Here is a 21,715-nt window from a genome sequence, read left to right on the forward strand (position 1 = left end):
AGTGCACAGCTCTGAAAGACTTCTGGGTTTGACTCTTTCATGGTAGAACTTGATGCTGCTGAGGGTTTCTTAGACTTTTATTAATCTTAGAGTTTGGGTTCTGTAACTTTCCTCATGTTAGTGACCACTCATAAAAAATATATTTCTTTTACTAGAGGCCCAGGGATAAATCTGGTTGCATTGCACATCTTCTTGATATGATAACAGGCTGATCCGTATCTTTTGATATTCTTCTTTCAGGCTGTAGATGGAAATCAGTACAGTAGTCTTCCTTTGTTTTGCGTCAAAGATTATGCATTCAAACATCGAAGACAAAACACTGACTTAAATACAGGCCCAGGTTCTCAAGCATAAAGTGACACAGCCTGCAGGAAAAAGCATTGCTTGCCAAGATGGGGTTGGTTGCTTAGCAATGGGCTATTTATCTGGAAAGGGACACAGAAAAGTGATTAGGATGGTTTGAAAATATTCAAGTAAAAAGAGCTTGTAAAGTCAGCACTCTAACAATTTGCATGTGGCATCTGAAATGAACGGATTCTGCAGAAACTTGGATCTGTAGTTGAATTTGGCATGATAGACTTGCCCTCTCCTGCCTTACTTGTAAGGTAACCAACCTGCAGACAACACCACTGGACGTGTAGGTCAGTGAGAACTGATGAGCTGATTTATGTGGGTGATCGTTTAGCAAACCCTGTGTTGTTCAGATACAAAGAAACATAGGGTTTTGTCCATCATGTGGGCATGTGATGAGTTGCAATGTAAAGTACCTTACTCTTCCAGCTACAGTTCATCTTGAGCATTGACTCAATGTTACAATATTAAGTAGTTTCTTCATTAATTTGAGGAGACACAAGGATTCATGTACACCACAGGCCATATTTAAGATGGCATAAAGGAGTTAAAGATTGGCGTGAGAATGATCGTGGACTGGAACAGAGAGAGAGAGATGAGCTACCAGAGGAGAACATTAATGTAACTTGTGGCACCATAAAACTGTGTTCAACACTTTGCATGCTGAGCTGTGTTCTCTTGTGGAAAATGATCTTGGGATTGTCAGGATTTACTCAGATGGGGGAAGCGGTCATCTGTAGCTGATGTCTGATCTGTTTTTTAGCACTGGCTGATGTAGTAGGTGCTCCAGATGATGTGACGAGTGAGCAGCTGTGTCACAACACATCTTTGAAAATTATGTCTGACTTCAGCCTTGTTAAAGAAATTTCAGATTGTTGTTATATTCAGGAAATTTGAGAGAGATTATTCAGTAATACTTATTTGTGTTCCATCTGAATATTTCTCTGTTCTGTGAAGTCAGCACACAGAAAACCAAGCTGTTTGAATCAGGTAAAACTAAGTATTCACCAATAATACAGTCACAGTGAATTTCTTTTTGACTTAGAAATACTGCCTTTAGTTGGTGATTGGTTAAAAATGTGTCTTTCAGAACAGCACTCCAGCTAGAGCAGAACCACGCTTTGCAGTTGCTCTATTAAATTTGAAGCTCCAAGTGTTATTTCATGTTTCTTGTTTACTTCCAGGTGGGTTTTCAAGCAGCTGTATGACAAAGGACTAGTATATAGGGGTGTTAAGGTCATGCCTTTCTCAACTGCATGCAACACCCCACTGTCCAACTTCGAGTCCCATCAGAATTACAAGGTCAGTATATGTGTACATGGTGCGTTGCAGTTTAGTCTCTAGTATCCTCAACTTGGATTTGTAAGGCTTTAGTATTTTTTTGCTTGGTAAATAAGCATGTTATACTCTGAGCTGATAGCAAAAAAAAAAAAAAAAAGAAAGAAAAAGGCTGTTTTATTGAGTTTAGCTGTGTTTGTTTGGATTATGTGATCTTTTCATTCTTCCTTCTTGGTTACTACTTACAGGTATTTGAGGCATATACTTAGTTTTACTTTGCCAAATTACTCTCATTTCCTCTTTTGGCTTTCAAGATGAATATTGCACTTGTGCTGGGTTTTTATTTTAAGTACTTGCAGGAAAGCTGTAGCATTCCCTGGCTGTGCAGATCTGAAAAGAGGAAGGGTCTTTGCAAAGTTGAAATCTCTCGTGGGAGGATTAGTAAGAATTAGTAAGATTAGTAAGAATTATCAAAGATCATGTTTGGTTGTAGCTCAGTGCTATTATAGGTCTTGTAAGTATTGTTAACTCAGATTGGTAAATTCAACATAATGTTTTTCTTAATACAAACCAAAGTATACCATGCATTTTTAAGATGATCCCTTGAAATGAATGACTAGATGCAGCTTTTATTAGCAGCAAACATGTTACCACATGCATGAAAGCAGAAATTCTGTCCCAGTTTTCCAATTTTCATTTTAGTTTGTGGACACAAGTTTTGTATTCTCTACTATCCCCACCCAGGTCTCCATGTCCTTGTATCATAAATCTTTACTTACGTTGTTACAGCAGAAAGCTAGCACAAATTGTACCTCTGGTCTTCTTTACATCTTGCCTAACAAAGGCCAATTTGCTGGCCAGAAATAGTGTTTCTGAAAAAAAAATGTTTAAATGAACTTTTATAATGCTGTCCACAGATACTAGTGCTTTCTATATTTCAGAGGAGCAATTGACCATGTTGAAGAACAAAGGCTTTTGTGATTTGGAAGTGTCACTTACAAAGATATCTTGTTATTTTGTGATTGTTTGATGACTGAAATGGTTAATAAATACAAGCAAAGTAATCTACATTTCATATAGGCTCAGATTAATGAGCTTTCTTTGTAACAAAGACTATTTTTGTGTGCCCTTCTTCCATAGAACAACGCTCTCTTTTCTTCTCGTATCTTAATAAAATACTTAGATGCTATTTCTTACTCTAGAACGAGTAGAGTGTGGGCTTACATATGCTGCTGTGCCACTTCATGTGAAAGAGATCTTTTTATCTGTTTGAGGTGGTATTTTGGAGATTGGATCATTACGAGCCTGTGAGCTGGTATGATTTATTCTTGGCAAGACCTGTCATTTCTGGGTGTAAGGCAGCTGTTATCTTTCTTGATGTGAAAAGCAGGCTTTGGCTTCTGTTGATTGATCCAATGAGAAATAGGACACAGGAAACACGTTTAGAAATTGACTTTGGTGTCTGATGTAGACTTGAGTAAACTTTGTCAGTATCTTGTATTACATGCAAGTGAAGAGGTGTTGTCTTCAACTTAAAGCAGGTACAACTTCGTAAATAAAAGTATTGAACAATGTCCTTTTTTGGAAGCTTGGGTGTTTTTTTATTGCTTTCCAGATGTAATTATCTGCCAGATCAACTTAGTGCTTCAGAAAAGGTGAATGATCCTACAGTGCTGTTTCTCAGTTGTTAGAGGCAGAACGGTAACGATAGCTCAGCCTTTGCTCGCATCAAGCGCAGTACAAGAGTTATGTAATATTTATGTTTTACTGTTGACTGCACCAGATGTTCACAGAAAATTCCCTCTGGAACAGCCCTTAGCTCAGACATAAATAGCTGCCTGTCCCGTGATGCAATTAACTGTTCCGTGGTGCTGGACAGAAACCAGAGTGCCCTGCACCAGAAATGATGAGGGATAGGACCTGTTTGTATGTTTAGGGCCTGTGCATATGACATTCATTTTCTATTTGGCACTTAATAATAAAAATTTCACATGTACAAGATTAGACTTGCTTTTCAGTCTATTTTCTCTAATATGTGACAGACAGAGTGACCAACTAGGGTTGTTTTTGTCTGAAAGAAAAAATTGTTTTCAGGGGATTCTTTTGAACCATTTGAAGACAAAATTTGATAGAGCAGCTGCTAAAGGTCTTCTTCCCTGATGTTTTAACTCTTATAAGTATTGATGTACTTGTGTTTTTAAGCACTCAAAGCTTCTATTTTTTGTTCCTAACAATGGTTTCTTAGTAAGATATTTCATCTGCAGTGATGGCTATTCCTCCTACTCCCTGACTCTAGAGGAAAAGATGGAAAAAGTCTTTGTGTAGCAGTAGTTGAGAAACTGCTGCTAGTTTTGACAGTTGAGATTAATTATAGACTTTTTAAAAGGGATTAGAAGAGGTACCCGAGGGAACTGGCACTCGGCTCTCTGGTGCTTTGGCAGATAATTTCCAAAATCTTGGTGCTAATGCTAACCCTTAACTGCGGCCTTGTCAGGCTGATAGTTTCCACTGATATAATGGGAGAATGTTGGGATTGTCATCTTTTTCAAACTTTCTTATGCTGGCACTTCAACTTCTGTCACTGCAGAGATGAACTAGGCAAATTGCAAGATAGATTTGGGCAGATGTCAGCAATAGTAACTACTTTGACTTGCATTTTTTCACTATGACTTGCATTAAATGTGTTTTCTCGCTTTCCTTTTGACTTTATCTTGCCTGTGAAGGACGTTCAAGACCCTTCAGTGATTGTGAGCTTCCCGCTGGATGAAGATGCAAGCATCTCTCTTGTTGCTTGGACCACTACTCCTTGGACCTTACCTAGTAATCTAGCCCTTTGCGTTAACCCAGAATTGCAGTACGTAAAATTGAGAGGCAAGTGTCAAATTAAGATTGTATATAATGAACCCACTTTTCTTCAGTGCCTTTGAATACATGCATTTATTTTGTATGATAGACTGTTTTATGTTAAACTTAGTGCTTTGTTGGGACTGGATCAGTGTTATTGTAAAGAATGAGATATGTTTCCCATGTGGCTGATGGTTTCTAGCTGCTGTGCTCTTTTTATTTTCTGTTGCATACATTCTGAGGGCTGTTCCCTAATAAATATTGATAGCTGAAGTAATGAACAAGAACAAATGCTTTATTTGACCTCTTAAAATCACATTGTATTTGAAAGGCAGGAAGGTGTGGCTGGGTGTCCCTAGCTTTTTCTTTTCCCTCCTGTACTAGAGGATCAGGCTCATGAGTAAGTTACTGGTATGTTACACTAAACTGCAGTAACTGAACATCTTTGTTCTCTTACCCTGTAACATGTTAGATGGCTAATGGTAGTCATGTTATGGAGAAGAAAGAGGTGGAAAATAGTAGTCGATCAGCAAGACTATTTTGGGCAGTTTTATAGCTAACATACCATATTGCATAAACTGAAAGGTTTTGTAGTAGTGCAAATGAGGGTATTAAAGTGAGATTTATATAACTTTTTTTGTTTTGTTTTTATGTTCTAGATAATGCCACAGGAAAGATTTACATCTTGATGGAATCCAGGCTTATAGCCCTATACAAATCTGACACGGAATATGAGATACTGGAGAGGCAAGTACATGAATTATTTCATACTTGGTAATGTCCGGTATTTTTATAGCTCAGAAGTTAAGTGTTTCAAAAAGTTGAATTTTGCTGTTGCCTAAAGATGACTTTCCCTTTGTGTTGATACTTGTGTGTATATCTTTCAAAAAAAACTATAAAAGAACGGAAGTCCTGAATATAAAGCTCCAAATAGAGTAAGTTTCATTGGATTATTGTATTGCAGCAAAAAACAAATCCTTAGTCCATTTTTCCTTCAATTTTGTTTGTTTTTCCATTGTTTTTATGAAAAACATTGTTAATTTAAAAGTCTCTGAAATTGGAAATTGTGCAAATGTGGAACAAATATAAAAAATAGTCTAAATATTTAAAGTGAAACAGACAAGAAAAAAACAAATACTGCTTCTGCAAAATTCTCTACCCCAAGTAAGTAGTTAGTGGCAGTTATGCTTTCTGATAATTACTTATTCATCTTGTTTGGATTGAAAAATATGAACTATTTAATAAATTGGATAGGGAACGCAGGTATTTTAAATTATGTAGCCCTCTTAGAATATGTGGCTTTGCTTCTTTTAAATCTTTTGTATAAAAAAAATCAATCTGATAAAAGGGTAATAATAAATATTTGACTTTATTCAATCCTGTGCAGTGGTTTTAAAGAAAAAAGCTAGAAGGTTGTGAATGACAGCCCTTCTTCATTGGCAGTAGTTATTTTTGTGGCTTTACCCCAAGCAGTTGAAAGTTTTACATCAGCATTTTTCAAATAAAAATTGTGTCATGTGCACGCATGTGAAAAGAGGCTAAGAAATTATATGTAGTAATGGAATTGTAGTGATATAGAGCTAGAGCACCTGCTTGTTTTCTACTCTTATGCTCATACTATGACAATTGAGTAATTCCTATTTGTTTTTTTTCTTTCTTTTCCTGCACTGTCCCCAAAGGTAATTGCCATCATCTGTCACATATGCTGTAGTCATTTGAGGTGGTAGTCAGTTAAAAAGATGGTCTTTCAGTGCTTCTTTTCTTCACTGTGGACAGAACGCCTGATCTCCAGATTTGCTTCCTCTGTTTTTCTTTCTCCCTTCATTCATCAATAAAAAAACACCAAATAGTGTCAGTGTTAGGATACCACTGGAAATGTAAACATACAGTCACACAGTTATGATGCTTTTGTATTTTGTGTTTGCCAGAATGACATGGAATGACATGGGAAAGTATCAAAAGCCAACACTAAGACTTGGATCTATCTGCTTGATTGCTGTTTAAGCTAGCTAGCTTGCCTGACAAAGGAAATAATTTGGTTTACCGTGACTTATTCTTGACAAATTCATGTTGTGTGTTTAGCACTCCCTCTATTTAAACTGTTTGATCACTTAAACTTGAATCAAGTTGTTGGTCTGACTTTTTTTAGGTCCATCAGTGCCCCATTTTCCTCTTGAAGTCTAGGTACTGTGCTTCTTTCCAGTTCTTGGAAATTTCCTTAGTGTTTAGAAAAAAAATGTTTCTACCAAAAATACCCTATCTTCTACTTTGGAATGCATTTCTTAGACTTGAAAATAAGCAAGGTAGATGCATTCCATTTGTAGGTCTATTATGCTTTGCTCCTGGATTGTTCTTTTTGTGGAATTCTACAAATTAAATTTCAGTAGTGCTGCCATCATTCATTTCCTGCATCTGTGTATGCATTAAATGTGTTAGCCTTCCTTGTTGTGTTTTTCTCTTCATCAGAATTGTGGAATAATAGGGCTGTACCTGCTGTAAGACAGTCATACAGAAGTTGGTTGTATATGCTTTTATCCCTGGCTACTTGTATTTCTAACTTTTTTTTTCCCTTATCTTTTGATTTTTACATCTAGACATAGATGTAGATGTTTAGTACCTACACATAAGGCTGCTGGCAACTTGTACTCTCTTTGCAGAGTGCAATTTTTTCCTCTTTCCATATTAGTGCTACAGTCTTCTCCGACTGACGTTTTTTTTGTCATACTACAATTTTTTATGTTATGTAATAAATCATTTGTCTCAAACATGAAATGAGAGACAAGAGGTAGCTGGTAGTTGAATGGATCTTCTGAAGATTTAGATCTAAAAAGTATGTAAATTCATGGAAATGAGATTTTCCTTTTTCTACTTTTTTTTTCTCACTTTTTTTTTTCTTCTAGTTACCTTTTAAATTTTCAAGCAGTTAGGTCCTCAAGGGAGAGAGAGATTCATGACACTTGCTCCATACCAGGTGGCAGGCTGAGGTCGTGGAATAATCTTATACTGAAAATTTCCTGTATCTGAACTTTCTATATCTGAATATCCCCAGCTTTTCTTTCAAACCCAACTTGGCTGCTTTTCTTCCCTTTTTCCTCTCAGATGCAGTTAGTGTTTCTTGTGAGAGAAAATTGGAGTAAATGTCCTTATGTAGCAAGTAGTCTCCTTATGTCTCCTTTATGTAGTAGTGGTGAATGTGAAATGAGTGATGAACATTTTCCTCCCTTTGTGTAACATTTCAGCCTATTTGCAGATTAAACTCTTCATTTCTTTATACTATTTTACAGCACCTCAGCATTGTCTCCTTTTTGATTAGAGATTTCTGATCCCTTGAGAGAGAAAGATTACTATGGTGGTTTTAATCTAGCCTCTGTTATGCCAGTATAACTTAGGTTACAAGAAGGCAGGTACAAATTTTCAGCTTGAAGTTCAGGACTTTGATAAAATATTTTAGAAATCAAAAGGGAAAATAAGGAATGTGATCCACAACCCTTTGCTTTAATTTACTTAAGTAAATAAATTTTAAGTGGGAATTTCACTGTTTTTTTAAGCAGTTCCAGAGCTTGATGTTCTGTCTGAGCATTCTCACATCTTCATGGCTGAGTGCTGGGATGCTATTCTCTCATCTGATCCTGATTAAGCACCTCAAACATTCCTAAGGCTGTTTGTAATATAAAATGCTGAAACCATCCGTGAAGCTGTGGCTTAAAATAGAAATCTCCCCTTTTCCTAGTGGATATTACATATGCCAAGCTGAGGAGTCATGCTCTTTAACTTGGCATTAAATATTGATTGAGTTTCTTTTTTGTACCATGGAACAGCTTTCAAGCTGTTTCCCACTTTCAATTAGTCAAAGCTTGCATAGTTTGACCATTGTTTGGAAGATGTGGATGTAAATTAGGAAGAGTATAGGGAAAGATCACAGCTGTGACACATCTGGAGAGGTAACCCATCTATTAGATGAAGTTGTGTTTTAACTAGACTTTTTCCTGAAATGGAAGATTTAAGCCTTTTCAGGAGAGTTGTGGTCGGCAAATCGCAATCCAATTACCATTTTTGCCATCTGTGGCCAGAAGCCTGAAGAGGGCCAGATCCACAGACTGGATCTCTGTCTTGCATTTCCTGTCTGGCTTGGTTCCCCAGTCAGTCCTGTCTGTATTGGATGTTTTGAGATGCCTCTGGGGAGCTTAGATGCCTAATTTTAGAATAAGGAATAAAGCATCTGAGCTATAAACACTGTAATGTTCAGGATCGTAATCTGCTGCACATAAAACTTGTAGACATTTTGGATCAGTGCTTATTTAGTTCTGTTTGAACACACTGAGCTATAGTTCTTTGTTGTTATCAACATAAAATTTGTTTTATCCAGAAGCTCCTTGCCCATAGGTTTATCAGAAATAAGTTGTTATTAATGTTTAATTTCTATGTTAATTTACAATGGTTGCCTGATTGGAAGAGCATCGGGAAGGAGTGTAACTGTTCTCTGTTAGCTGAGATGCATTAAGATGTGTTTTTTGTGTAAGCTCAAGTTGTCAAAGAGATCTAGAAGTGGGAAGCAAACTATTTAGAAGAAAGTTTCCTTACTTTATGGTGTCGAAATCTGATAGGGATTGGGAGAAAAGGAGATAGGAAAAACAGCACTGGTGCTAGCTGAGTAATTTTCAAGTTGTTAAATCTATGTTCATTTAAGTCTTTCTCCTCAGGTTTCCTGGCATTACGCTTAAAGGCAAAAAATATAAACCACTCTTTGAATATTTCATTCAGGTAAGTAGGATGAACAAGTTGAGTATTTGACATAGTACGCAAAGACAAAAGTCAAAATGTTTATATTCCTTGCTTATATTTTATTTTATATTTGATAAAATCTTGTCTTCTAATAAGAAAAGCTGCATTTTATTAAAGTAGTTTAAAATCTTAGTGAAAGGTTGAAAAACAGAAGGCTGTTTTCTATATTTTCTCCTAAAGTTTTAAATATAACCAGAATAAGAATTCACTGGTAAATAGTGGTATGGCTTCAGATTGCAGCAAAACTCTATGTAGTTGCTTTTGCTCTCAACTTTTCAACTGGAGAGTTTGTCTGCCTTTAATTTCCACAGATTTTGTATTCCTAAGAAAATGATTGTAGATAACAGTTGCAGATATGATTTCTGCTGAACAATTAAAAACCTTTGGTAAAATAACTATTACTATATGTGGCCTTTGTGGGTGTCCATTTGTGCACCTTTTACGTGCTCTGTAAGTCTACTGTAGTTAATAGTACTGCAGACTGTAGTAGAATATATAGTAATAAGAAATAGGGTGGAGAACCGATGTGTTTAAAAAAGAAGAGAAAACCCCACCATATTTCTTATTAAAAATTGGTTAAATTTTTCAAAGAGTTGAAATAGATTACAGTACTGCTGGACAAGCAGCTGTTAATTTGGGCAAGGGATTCAGTCATTTCTGACTACCATCTGTTTTTGAAGCATGTGCTGAAGTCAGCACAAAGCTGAGGAAATGTCTGTAGGTAGCAGGACCTGTTATTTCTACAGGAAGGACAAACACCTAGTGGAATCTGATAAACTACGACAGGAGTAAAGGTTAGAATGAATAAATTATTTTGAGTCCTGCTGTACTTCTTAAGGAGCAGATGGGCATACACCAATTTTTCGTAGAATGGATGTCTTATCTTAAAATATCCCCCTTCAGAACATGCCAAATATAATATTTTGTAACACATCTAATTCAGCTGTAACTATCTGCAGTACTGTTTTTAACCACTTTTACATTAAGGAATAGGAAATAGATCTGTATTTTTTGTTATTTACACACTGATCATTAATTTTTCTTGAGTTCTCTTGAATTGCTGGAGGAAATAGAATGTATTACTATAAAAACAAAGGTTTTCTTTAATATTTAGAAGGTAGAGTGGACATAAAAATGGAAGGAAACTCCTGTATAATTAATGCCTGTAGCTGTCTTGATTGTATCCTCGCTTACAAGAGTGTACTGATTTGTATTCTGTTAAGCACAGACCTGTGTGAAGATCTGTGGCTTGAAGATTAATTGACTGTTAGGCTCTTCTTGAGAGGTCTTAGATTTAATCACAGTTGATACTGTTTAAATGAAGTGTCTAGATGTTTTAGGTATGGGAAATGGATACATAATGTTAGGAATGTCATATTTTAATGTGCATCATTTATTTCTGATGCAGTTGTTGATTCTAGAGTATAACCAGTAGCTCTTCCATGTTCTTAATAATTCTGTTTTTCGGTATATATGAAAAGCATATTTTTGTTTTACAGTGCAAAGATAAAGGTGCCTTCACTGTGTTAGTAGACAGTTATGTGAAGGAGGAGGAAGGCACAGGTGTTGTCCATCAGGCCCCCTATTTTGGTGCTGTAAGTATAATTTATGGATCTTTTATTTTACTTTGTTCCAACACACATTGCTTGGCTTTCCAGCTACTGTTGACTGTCAGGGTGACTATGAAATTAAACAGTCATCCCTTTTGCTACTCACAAATACAAGAAGCATCATATCTAGTGAATTCTTGCATACACTAGTCACATTTGTTTGCTAGATTGGGGATTTTAGATGTCTAACGGTTATTGTTGAGGTATGTGAAGTGAACTTGCCACCTTATCTTCCAAGTGTTGTTGATCTTAGCTTTTCCAAAAGTCTAAATTTACAGCCTCAAGAACAAATGATCTGGTGCACTGGTAAGTGATACATTTGGGATGGTAGCTGCAGTTCTGCTCAACATGCTGTCTTTCTTCAGTGTTTCCATTTTGTTACTTGTGCATTTGGAGGGCCTGAAAAAATGCTTCCAGTGCTTTTGTTCTGAGGCTTTATCCCTTAGTGTGAAGGGATTTTGTTGCACTCTATTTTTTTTGTCTACTAAGAAACATTATTGTTCTTTGTTTCAGTCATTTCTTGCAAAGCCTAAGAGGGATAATTTTTCATGAATTTCATCAGTTCAATTTTTAGACACATGAATTAACTGCACTAGTTCAGGCTCATTGTCCTTTTTGTATAGTGTCCTGTCTTCAGCCATTATCCAAAGATGCCCTCAAAAAACTTGTAATAGAGCTGCCAATGTCTAGCAATTAGCAGTCCCTGAACTACAATCTCCATCATCGTTTCCAGAAACCATTGGCATTAGTAACAGACCTCTTTGTGTTCATGTGAAATATCCCATCTTTTCCCGTCTTTTTTTGCTGCGTCTGTTGTGGTGTTCTGTTTGTCTTGTAAAGATGAACATTGATGTGAAAAGATGTCCTGGCTTAAGACAGCTGTGACATCTTTTTTAAAAAAAAAAAAAAAAAAAAAAGACTGTGTAGTATTTTACTTGTTAATGAAGAAATTCATGGTGACTGATAGGGTGTTTTAAGGAGTTTAAAGCGTATGACATTTTCTAAACCTCAGATATTCCTCTATCGCTGAGCATTGCAGGGAGTTAATTGAGGGATAAAGGATGTCCTGTTGTGTATTTTCTAGTTGCTGGAAACAGCTTGTTGGAAAGGCTGCCCAGCCAGTTAGAGCAAGGATTATCTGCCATCTTCTGTTTGATTCTGTTATAAGCACACGAAGACTTGTGTAAACACAGAAGGGGGAAAAATCTTTTCTGTCTCTCCTGGGAAGTCAGCAATTGCCTTTTTATAACCAGAGTTTTTGAAAACATGACAGTATGTTAAATGCATTATGAAGGAAAAAATGCATAGAGTATTTGTGGGAGGAAAAAGTACACTAAGATCACAAACAAAACTTTGCATGCGGTAGCTGTGGAGCACCTAGACTTTATAATGAATGATATGGACCTGGGTTAACTGGATATGCTACTATTGGAAGGAAAAGAGCACACTTGTTTAGAAGTGTTGTCTTGGTTCTTCTGTTCCTTCCCTAAGTAATAAGTAAGTTTTTCTGATAAATAGTGGTTGAAAGTAAGGCCTTTTTATTCTTCTTACTAGTAGACAATCTGATAATAGCTTAGAAATACATCCTTCTCCAACAACATTTTAAATTAAAGTTCACCTTCATTTAGTTCCAGGATATGTAGTTTTATTGTCTTGTCTGATGTTTTTGCCAAATACAAGCTGTGATGCAGTATGAGAAAGCACTTACTTTGGTTCAAAAGAAATCAAAATGAAAGCTCATGCAGCAAAACAAACCTGCATAAAAACGTTTTAAATCCATTGTACCTCCAGATTAACGTGACATTAAAATTGAGCTGCTCAGACGTTTCATTATTTCATCAACTTAAAAGTTTTAGGTGCAGTTTAGCTTGCTTGCAAACCCTGTAATTCCAGCACCTGCTTGGCATGAATCATAGATGTTTCATAGATACATTGCTGTTGCATATTCTTTTCAATGCATTACAAAAGTACACTTGTTTTTTGTATAAGTGGTGCTACAGGTAAACCTTTTGACTTCAGTTTTTTGTTAGCTTTTTTCAAGTTCCAGGTAGAAAAGCTTTGAGTTATTCTTACCAATGAGTTTTTAATAGCTTCTGTGTTGTTCATTTTGACTTTCGTTTGTAATCTTTGAAGAGATCTAGTCATGACAGGCATTTAAGGAAAAAAAACAAACAGCACTATGACCTCAGTCCTGGAAAGAATTGAAATTTGTTTTAGTTTTCCAGTGGGGTTTAGCACTTGTGGATTTCTACATGTGCCTGAATATATTCCTGGATTGTGGTCACTGAAGCAAGTCTCCATTAAATTGAATGAATGGCAGGTCAGTCTGTAGAGCTTTTGCATTCAAGTTCAAGTTTTTGAAAAGAAAGGAAACCCTTGATATATCACTGGCTGCTTCAGTGATGCAAACCAAACTGAACCACATCTTGACCTATAGGTCCTGCGAAGTGGAAGGTTTGTTAGTACGTTTTAGCTAGGTTGTCAGCGTGCCAGGCTTTGATGTACTCAGTGCTGGCTGCTGCTTCAAAGCCTTTTACAGTTCATTGCCAAATTGTGGTTGACGTTAGTTCTGTCATCTGGCCTACATATTAACACTGCGGTCTGCTTGCTGTATCTCAGAAAGAACAGCTGATGAAAGGTCAACTGAGAACGGGCTTGTCTCAGTTAATCTATTGACCAAAGTAGCTGGTAGACCAAAGAGAGGCTGAATAACCGTGGTGGCTGTCCACAGCAGCTGAGAAGGAGAGGCTGTGGTATATGGAGCACCTGAGTGCTGTAACTGAAGTGGGTTTTTGTTCCTGCATGTAAGGCATCGGTACTTGAAGCCAGCTTCACAATTGCTATGGATGAGTTTCAGTGTGCCCTTTAAAATATTGTCTGGGTCAACAGACCTGGCTTGAGGGAGCTGGTAGGAGCTAGTGGGTAGCGTAGAAGATGTAGGAGAAAGTTCCCCTCTGGAGGCTGGAAATCCAGCTTTGTCACTCCAAAGGCCAGCTCACTGGTATGGGTTACATCTAGGGAAGGGTAGTGCAGCTCGCTGTGAAACACTTGTGCCTAATGCTCAGCTGAACACTTGCTTCAGATATCATCTCCTTGCTCAAGGTGGACTAATTGCTTTAGAGTGCAACTCTTTTGAAAGCTGCTGTGTGCTTGTTTCCCCAAAGGTAAATGAGCTCGAAGCAAAGAGGAGGCTAACAGTTCAGCTACAGCCGGTTTAGACAGACAGGATCACCGCAGGTTCCATTTCATGCCACAATAAAACCTGCAATTTTTTGCCCTTAAATTAGTGTTTTTCTCCCTGTTTCGTCAGAGCAGTAATACAGGAACCTGTAAGGCACAAAAGCAACCTGCCTGGATGCAGGCTTAGACAGGACCTTGCTCTTTGGGGGAAGTAAAGTGGTTCTGCAAGTGTGTTGAGAGATTGATCTGCAATTGTCTCCATCTCCCGTCCTTTACAACCCCCCAATAATGTAATTTTACCTTCAGGGCAAAAAATCAGGTAATCTGGAATAATGATTGGTTAAGACATGCCTTTACTTTGGCTTCAAAATTGAAAGCAAAAAGCAAAATCTGAACTGTCCTGTTCCCCTAGTAATTTTGGTTTGCTCTTTGCTTTTTGAGCATACCACATTTTTTTAGCATGCATGAAAACTTTGAATTGACCCACTTTGAATTGACCCTCTTGTCCTTATTTTTTTTTCTCCTCACTGCTACTGTAAATTAAAGAATTAAACAGAGGCTGGCCAGAAAAATGAAATGCAGTGTTGTCCGTGTGTAATTCTTGGTCAGTATCATTGCCTACAACCAACAAAAATCAAGAAGTACAGATTTAAAGGCTTTAGATTAAGACATTCAGAGTTGGGATTTCTCTTCTGTACTTCCAGAATTAAATTGGTTAAAACAACCTGACGTCTAAAAATGCCATACAGGCTTGTGTGTTAACAGTAACAAGTGTCTGTTGGCTGGTACAAGAGCATGACTGTTTTTCAGATTCTTTTCTATGCAATAATAACCTGAAGCCATTGAATATTTGTGTATATGTATGTGTACATGCAAATATACATGCGTGTATGTACACAGGAGCATGTGCATGTATGCCTTTAATAGGTGAGGTAGAGAAATGCATGTACTTGACAGAAAAAATAATTTCTATGTTAAATAAAAGTACAACTTTGTAAAATATCATACTCTCATAGGTATATTTTGGTGTAGTAAAGCTTGAATATTCTTCTCTTCTTGTCCAGTCCTCACATTTCTTATTCTGTATTTTTTTTTTCAGGAGTGGATATTATAATGGATATTTTAGACTTCTGTAACTTGTATCTGATGCACTTGTATCTTTTGTAGGATGATTACAGAGTCTGTGTGGATTTTAACATAATTCAGAAAGATTCAGTGCCAGTTTGTCCTGTTGATGCATCAGGCTGCTTCACAGCTGAAGTGACTGACTTTGCTGGACAGTATGTGAAGGTCAGTGGTATTGGAGAAAGAAAATTGCTACTTTATTTAAGATAAATTTTATATGTAGAAGTGTTCTTTTCTGTTGCTGATTAGCTGAGAAGAGAACTGGGAGAGAAATCTGATCATTTTCCCCACTTGGAGGACACATTGCAACATGAATTTACTTGCCAATAAATGCAAGAGAATCCATGTGAAAGTAGCTCCAAAGTAACTCCAGATTGTTCCAGACAAATCTTAAAATAAGTGTCTCTTAATTTCTATGTACTCAGTAAACAATCTATTCAACCTGTCTGAATTTAAGAAGAGATTGGACTGTGCACTTAGTCACATGGTCTGAACTTTTGGGTAGACCTGTGTGGTGTCAAGAGTTGGACTTGATGATCCTTAAGGGTCCCTTCCAACTCAGGATATTCTATGATTCTATTTTTCACTCAGGGTTTCCCACTGGTAAAATTTGATAGCTTGTTCCTATGAACACAATTTACAGGTAAAAGGCTTAAAATCTTGTATTGTTTGAACTCAAACAGCTGTCATTGCTTCCTGCTTTATATTGAGGCAAATAAGGGAACACTGGAGACTACATTCTTATTGCCTTCTTGCTGATGATAGGAATCTGAACTTAAGGCTCTTGGAAAATATTCTTAGGGTCCTGAATCCCTTTTTAGCTTGTGAATATTGCAATATCAAAAACCTTTTGTATACATTTTTTTCCTTTCTTAATCTCATTTTGACAGCATTTGTCCAGTAGATTGTCTTTAACTCTAACATCTTTCAGTCCCAGTTTAGAATGTAAATCCTGCCTAGTTAGGTGTAACAGAAGATGAAGCATCTTCTGTAACGGTCACATTGAGGAATGAAGTCTAAATATTAGGTAAGAGGCACTGTGTGAGTTTCTGCTGCACAATCAGACAACTTAAAAGATTTAATAGTGTGAGTTCTGGTGTGTGTCAGCGTTACAGAATAAAAATGAAATTTGTACCATTTAGTGTATGTGGAAACAAGGTTAATGGTAATATGGGACTGGTGCTATCTACCAGGATTTGGGGAGCAAATAACTTTTCAAATTCAGTATTTCACAGTGCCTCTTCAATAAATACATGGATTCTATGCAAGGTTTTTTTTTCACTTTTGTATGTGTAGATATTGGATTATTTGTAGGGGTCTTTTTTGTTTGGACTTGAATTCTGTGGTAGCTTACTGAAATCGTGAAATTTGTTACCCAAGGAAAACTTTGTTTTGTCTTTCTAGGATGCAGATAAGAACATCATTAAATTACTGAAGGAGAAAGGCAGACTGGTTCACAGCAGTAGTTATAAACACAGCTATCCTTTCTGCTGGAGGTAAGGAGAGAAGTGTGCATGGCTTTAAGATTGCGGGCTGTGACTGAATAGTTTCTTCAGGTTTGCTTCCTTTTCCATCCTCCCTTAACCTGCTGAAATATTTTTTTTCAACATGATTAAAAGTAAAAGGAATCAAGAGTACTGAATCAGAGGGGCTGCAGTTTTGCATTCATAGTCAATTAAATGGGATTTCTTTTCCATAAGTCTCAGGAATTTTAGTGCTGAAAATTGTTTTCAGCTAAGATTTTACTTTTTTTTCTTTTTTTTTTTTTTTTAATTTGAGTTTGAACTTGTTCTTCAGAGTTGCATGTTGCTAGTTGGTTCAGCATAGTGGCCTGTCACCAGCCGTCCTTGTCAGATTGGGAATTCTTTGCAGATGTTGAAGGGGAACTGTGTGTCTCCATGGGCACTCAGAATAATAAACAAACAAAAATATTCAGAGGAGAGAAATGAAGGCTAGGCAAATTTAATCTAGAAATGAAGCATGTTTTTATTAGTATCCACTCTGGCTTTAACTGCGTGTTTGAAGAAGAGTAACTATCATTGTTAGTACTTCTTATTGCTTTCATCTTCTATTGAGACAAAAATGTCTATCTGGTGATTGCTGATTTGACTTTTATGCGAGTGGTTTTTCCTTACAAAATAGCTTTTCCCAGTTTGTCCCACTAGATATTAATAGTGATTTGCTAAGGAGTAGTTGCTTGACATTGTTCAGTGTCCTGAAAATTGCTCTTGTAATTGTTGTCAAAATTGAGATATACAAAAAAAGACTCAACAGTGTCAATTATTAATAATAAAAAAACAACAAAAAAAAAAACCAAAAAAACCTCCAAAGTCTTTTATTAGGCATATTTTATTAAACTATTTTTTTTAAAGGTGAGACACACTTTAAAAAAATAAAATAAATAAATAAAATCTGATTTCAGATTTGAAGCCACTTCGAACATCTTTAGTCATATCTGATGTGTACAGCACCAGTACTGAAATGGTTGTGAATCAAAGCTTTTCTCTGTGTCTTGCTCTAACGCTGCTAGGTGAGGTGTTTTAGCAGTGTGCATTTATCTTTCAACTACAGCAAGAATAACCTTTACTTGCCATTGAATAGCATGACTGCCTTGTTCCTGACTAGGAGCTAGCTGAGGGAGGAAGGGGAATTACTCTGTGGTATGTCCTTTGTGAATAGGGACAGTTTTTGATAAATGGCAGCCAAAAACAAGCAGCACTTTTATTTTCTTTATGTAGTAACTCAAATATATAGTCATGCCCTTTGGAGACAAGCTAGTAATGCAGAAGTGCTGATTCTGTAGAACATACTTAGGCTTGCCACACTGTTGACATTTTTGTTGATTGATGATAAGTTGCAGGCAGCACCTAGCAGCAAATTATCTGGTGGGAAGAGCAGAATAATGGAATCTACTTGAAAAACTCATTTCACTGCCATCAGAAATCAACCCATAATTGGAATATGCTAAAAGCAGAAGAGTAGTTTTTGACTTGGAACATAGTTAGAAGTTATTTTGATTAAAGTAAAAGAACTTTGAAATTGGGCCCTTCTACTTAATGTACTATTTATTGCTCCTGCTTTTCCCTGGAACCAGGCAGTTGTTGAATCCTGAATGTTATTTCCTCTTTCTACACGTCAAATTAAGGTCCTTCTCCTTATTGTTTTGTTGTAAGATATGTAGTAATCTTCTGTCAACTAACATTGAAACTTTAGAGGAAAACTATGACACTGCTAAATACACAGTAGACAACTTCCAGCTAGAATTCCTCTTACTGGAACTGCTGCAAATGGAAATCACTGGCAAAATCTGCTTTGTGGACATGTGAGATCTTGACAGCCTGAATGCTTATCTGGTCTAGGTAGCAGTTTAGCAACTCAGGAAGGTAGCAAAGGTAACAAGCTGAAGCATCTGTCCATTGTAACTGCTGTGTGCCAGCCTGTTAGGAGGCATTATTGGGAAGCTCTGTCACAGGCAGATGCAGAGCTTTGTCTTTTTAAGCCAGACAAAGCAAAGCCAAGAAGCATTCTTTAATGGCACACAGTCAGTTATCTGTTACTTGCTTCCTAAATTGCAAAAAATAAAAAAAAAAAAAAGAAAAAAAAAAGAAAAAGGAAGGGAATAAGATCACAGTAATCTGTTTTAAACCACCATATAGTCCAAAACTAGTATGAGAAATTAATGGGCGTGTATAGTGCACACAAAAAAAAATGCTCTCAGATCTTTTCATCTAAAAGATTTCAGTGAGCTAATTTTGTGCCACTGCTAAGGAACAGGCATCTTGCTCAGGTACTGTGCCACCTCTGATAAAATTCTAAAGGACACACTCTTATGCAAGCACGCTACCACTGGCATTCCCTGAAGGATGTGCTGGTCCTGGGTATCAGAACTCATCTCTGCATGTGATGGGGTGATGCTGTGAGACTGGGTAGGTGACTCTGTCATGCTCTGGCATGCACTGTGAAGTTCCTTGCCATAGCAAGAGACTGAGTATTCTCATGTTGCTAAAATAAGGTGTTCTTCTAATGTTTTATCTGCTCTCAACTCGTGTCCTTGGTGTGCTGCTTTCCACTGTTTCATCATCCCAGCATTTTGCCTGAACCTACTGTATCCATTTAAATATTTACTTGTTCAACATCAGCTCAGTTTTGCCATAAGATACATAGATCCATTGATGTAAGTATTCTTTGAAGACTACAGGAAATGTTAGGTGCAGCTACCTCCAGAAGTGGGTGGTGTCCCTGCCTATGGCAGGGGGATTGGATCTAGATGATCTTGGATTTTCCAACCCAAGCCGTTCTATGATTACGTGCAAACGTTAGCTACAGTACAAAGTTTTATTTGTGGGATTCTCTCTGAATTTTGTGAGTAGCACTATTACGTTGAGAGGCAGGGGGTGGAAGGTAACATGGAAAAGGGGATTTTATGTTTTAAATTGATTTTCTTCACTGCATTTGTGGCGTTTTTGCCTTCTATTTTGAGCTTGTATTGTCAGTAAATTGACTCCATCAATCTTGGTTCTTTGTGAGGTACTGAAAAATTACAGATCTGGAGTTGGAGCCAAAGGACAGTGTTATGGAAGCACTAGGAGTGGTTGTACTAAATCAGACCAAACAGCCATGCATCTCCATAGACCGCATGACATTGTCCAGAAGTGAATGTGTAAGAGGGAATATGAAAACAAGCAAGTGTTCTGCACAGTACTGCCTTGGCTGCCAACCATTTCCAGATAACGTGTTCCCTGAGCCAGCTTCACCAGCATAACTGACTCCTAAGCAGGGTGGTCACGTTTGTGCTTTGTCCTTTTCTTCTTTTTTTTTTTTTACTCAGTTTGCTCATTCTTTGATACATGAATATACATCTATATGCATATATACGTATGTAATTTTAATTAGGACTGAGAAGGTGTAGCAGATGTAGTTTAACTATCATACTACGTAGGGGAATCAGTTCTGGTCTTCAGGAGGACCTATTTGTCTTCCTTAAGCTGACCTAGCTTATTTAAGAATGGGGAAAGAAAATAACTGTAAGTTCAGACAGAAGAATGTTTAGGCAGAAAGGAATTTTTTCGGCACCCATCTCTGCTTGAAGGTCTGGCTGGGTCTTTTTTTCTCTTGTCTTGTATTGATGGAAAACAGCCCAGCAATGGGGATTCCTCAGCCACTTTTGCTGTAAAGAATTCAGTCCGTTTTCCTCAACTGTCACCAATCACATGGGGCAGAGCTGTATAAAATATTACTGGTTGGGCAGTTTTTCAGTGTGTATGTGTATATATATAAATATACACTTATTTCTCTGTCGAGGCACTGCTTGGCTGTACAGCTACAAGAATGAACATATTTAGGGAAAATGCCACCTGCCCTTTTCTCACTACCTTTCATGTAGGTGGCAGCAGTTCTCTCCAGGTGCTTTGGAACAGTTATCAAGTATTAGAAACTTAATGTTAGGTTGAAAGCCTGGGCAATGTTTACATTTTCATCTGCTTGCCTCTGATACTGATTGGGTACCAGTTATTGTCCCAGCAGTCTCTTTACACTTTAAGACTCAGAAACTGTTCTCAGGTCTTGCTTTGTTTCCAGTAGTTCAAAATCTGGTATGTGATGGCAATTTGTTTTTCAGCACATCTGAAACAAGGTGCTCAGAACTGAAATACTTTTGGAGTACCTTGTAGCTTTCAGTGTGCTTTATTTTCACTATGGGCTTGCTGCTGTAGGAAGAGTTACCTATTCCCTTTTTTAGGTTTTAGGACCCTAAGTTAAGAAGTGAAACTTTGTGGCTTAGAATGTTTGCATTTGAGCACAGCATTCCTGTTTCCAAATAATCCCAAGTTTTCAATCTGCTCCCACCCCATGTTGTTTTTGTATGAATTGTCTTAAATGCTGAAGTAAGGAATATATTAAGATGTCTTTGACTTAAAGCTTTTATATGTTTATCTGGATATTTCTTTCTCCTCCTGGAATGGGACCTTCATCTAGTTAACCCTGATACTGCTGGTCCATCTTTGACTTTACTATTTTATTAAATACAAATTGAAAGAAGATGATAAAATAATTTCTGGCTTTTTAGGTTGAAGATACTGATATAAAAAAAATATAGAATGAGCTCACCTGGAAGCCTTAAATGACTCACTTTAAAATTAAGCAAAGTTCATATTTTTGTCCTGCAAAGGAACACACATTGAAAATTCAAGTATAGTTTGTTCTTACGATTCTCTTGCTATGAAAATTCCTTAAATTGCTGGGTGAGGGATTTATTTAGTTTTTAGCAGTTTATTTTAAAATAGTAGCCTGTGTGAGTGTAACAGTTTGTATTTAAACAGAACAAAAAGTCCCCCTCCCAAGCAAAAAAAAAAAAACCCACCCCACCCACAACAAAACAACCTCTGGTACTGTGATAATATATCAGGAAGTACAATGAATTCTGTCTGTGCAGCGAAAACGGTCCTGTATAGAATTGCATAGAACTGCATTTTAAGGTGTACTTTATTAAAAAAAAAAAAAAAAAAAAGTGTTTTTTTTTTAATGTGTTTTCCCTTCTCCCATCACCT

The 21,715-nt window shown here is 36.9% G+C and overlaps 1 protein-coding gene across 3 annotated transcripts in view; it reads left to right on the top strand.

The window, feature by feature from the left end:
- Positions 1-21,715, top strand: part of IARS1 (isoleucyl-tRNA synthetase 1) — a 102,373-nt gene that overhangs the window by 17,550 nt on the left and 63,108 nt on the right. For all 3 annotated transcript variants that reach the window (XM_068695151.1, XM_068695153.1, XM_068695152.1), the window contains exons 7-13: positions 1,536-1,653; positions 4,353-4,500; positions 5,133-5,220; positions 9,174-9,234; positions 10,755-10,850; positions 15,213-15,335; positions 16,575-16,666. In XM_068695151.1, coding sequence (XP_068551252.1) covers positions 1,536-1,653; positions 4,353-4,500; positions 5,133-5,220; positions 9,174-9,234; positions 10,755-10,850; positions 15,213-15,335; positions 16,575-16,666 — 726 coding nt within the window. The remainder of the gene's footprint in view (positions 1-1,535; positions 1,654-4,352; positions 4,501-5,132; positions 5,221-9,173; positions 9,235-10,754; positions 10,851-15,212; positions 15,336-16,574; positions 16,667-21,715) is intronic.

The sequence above is a fragment of the Anas acuta genome, chromosome 11 (genome assembly GCF_963932015.1).
Source record: "Anas acuta chromosome 11, bAnaAcu1.1, whole genome shotgun sequence".
In the NCBI taxonomy this organism is placed as follows: Eukaryota; Metazoa; Chordata; class Aves; order Anseriformes; family Anatidae; genus Anas; species Anas acuta.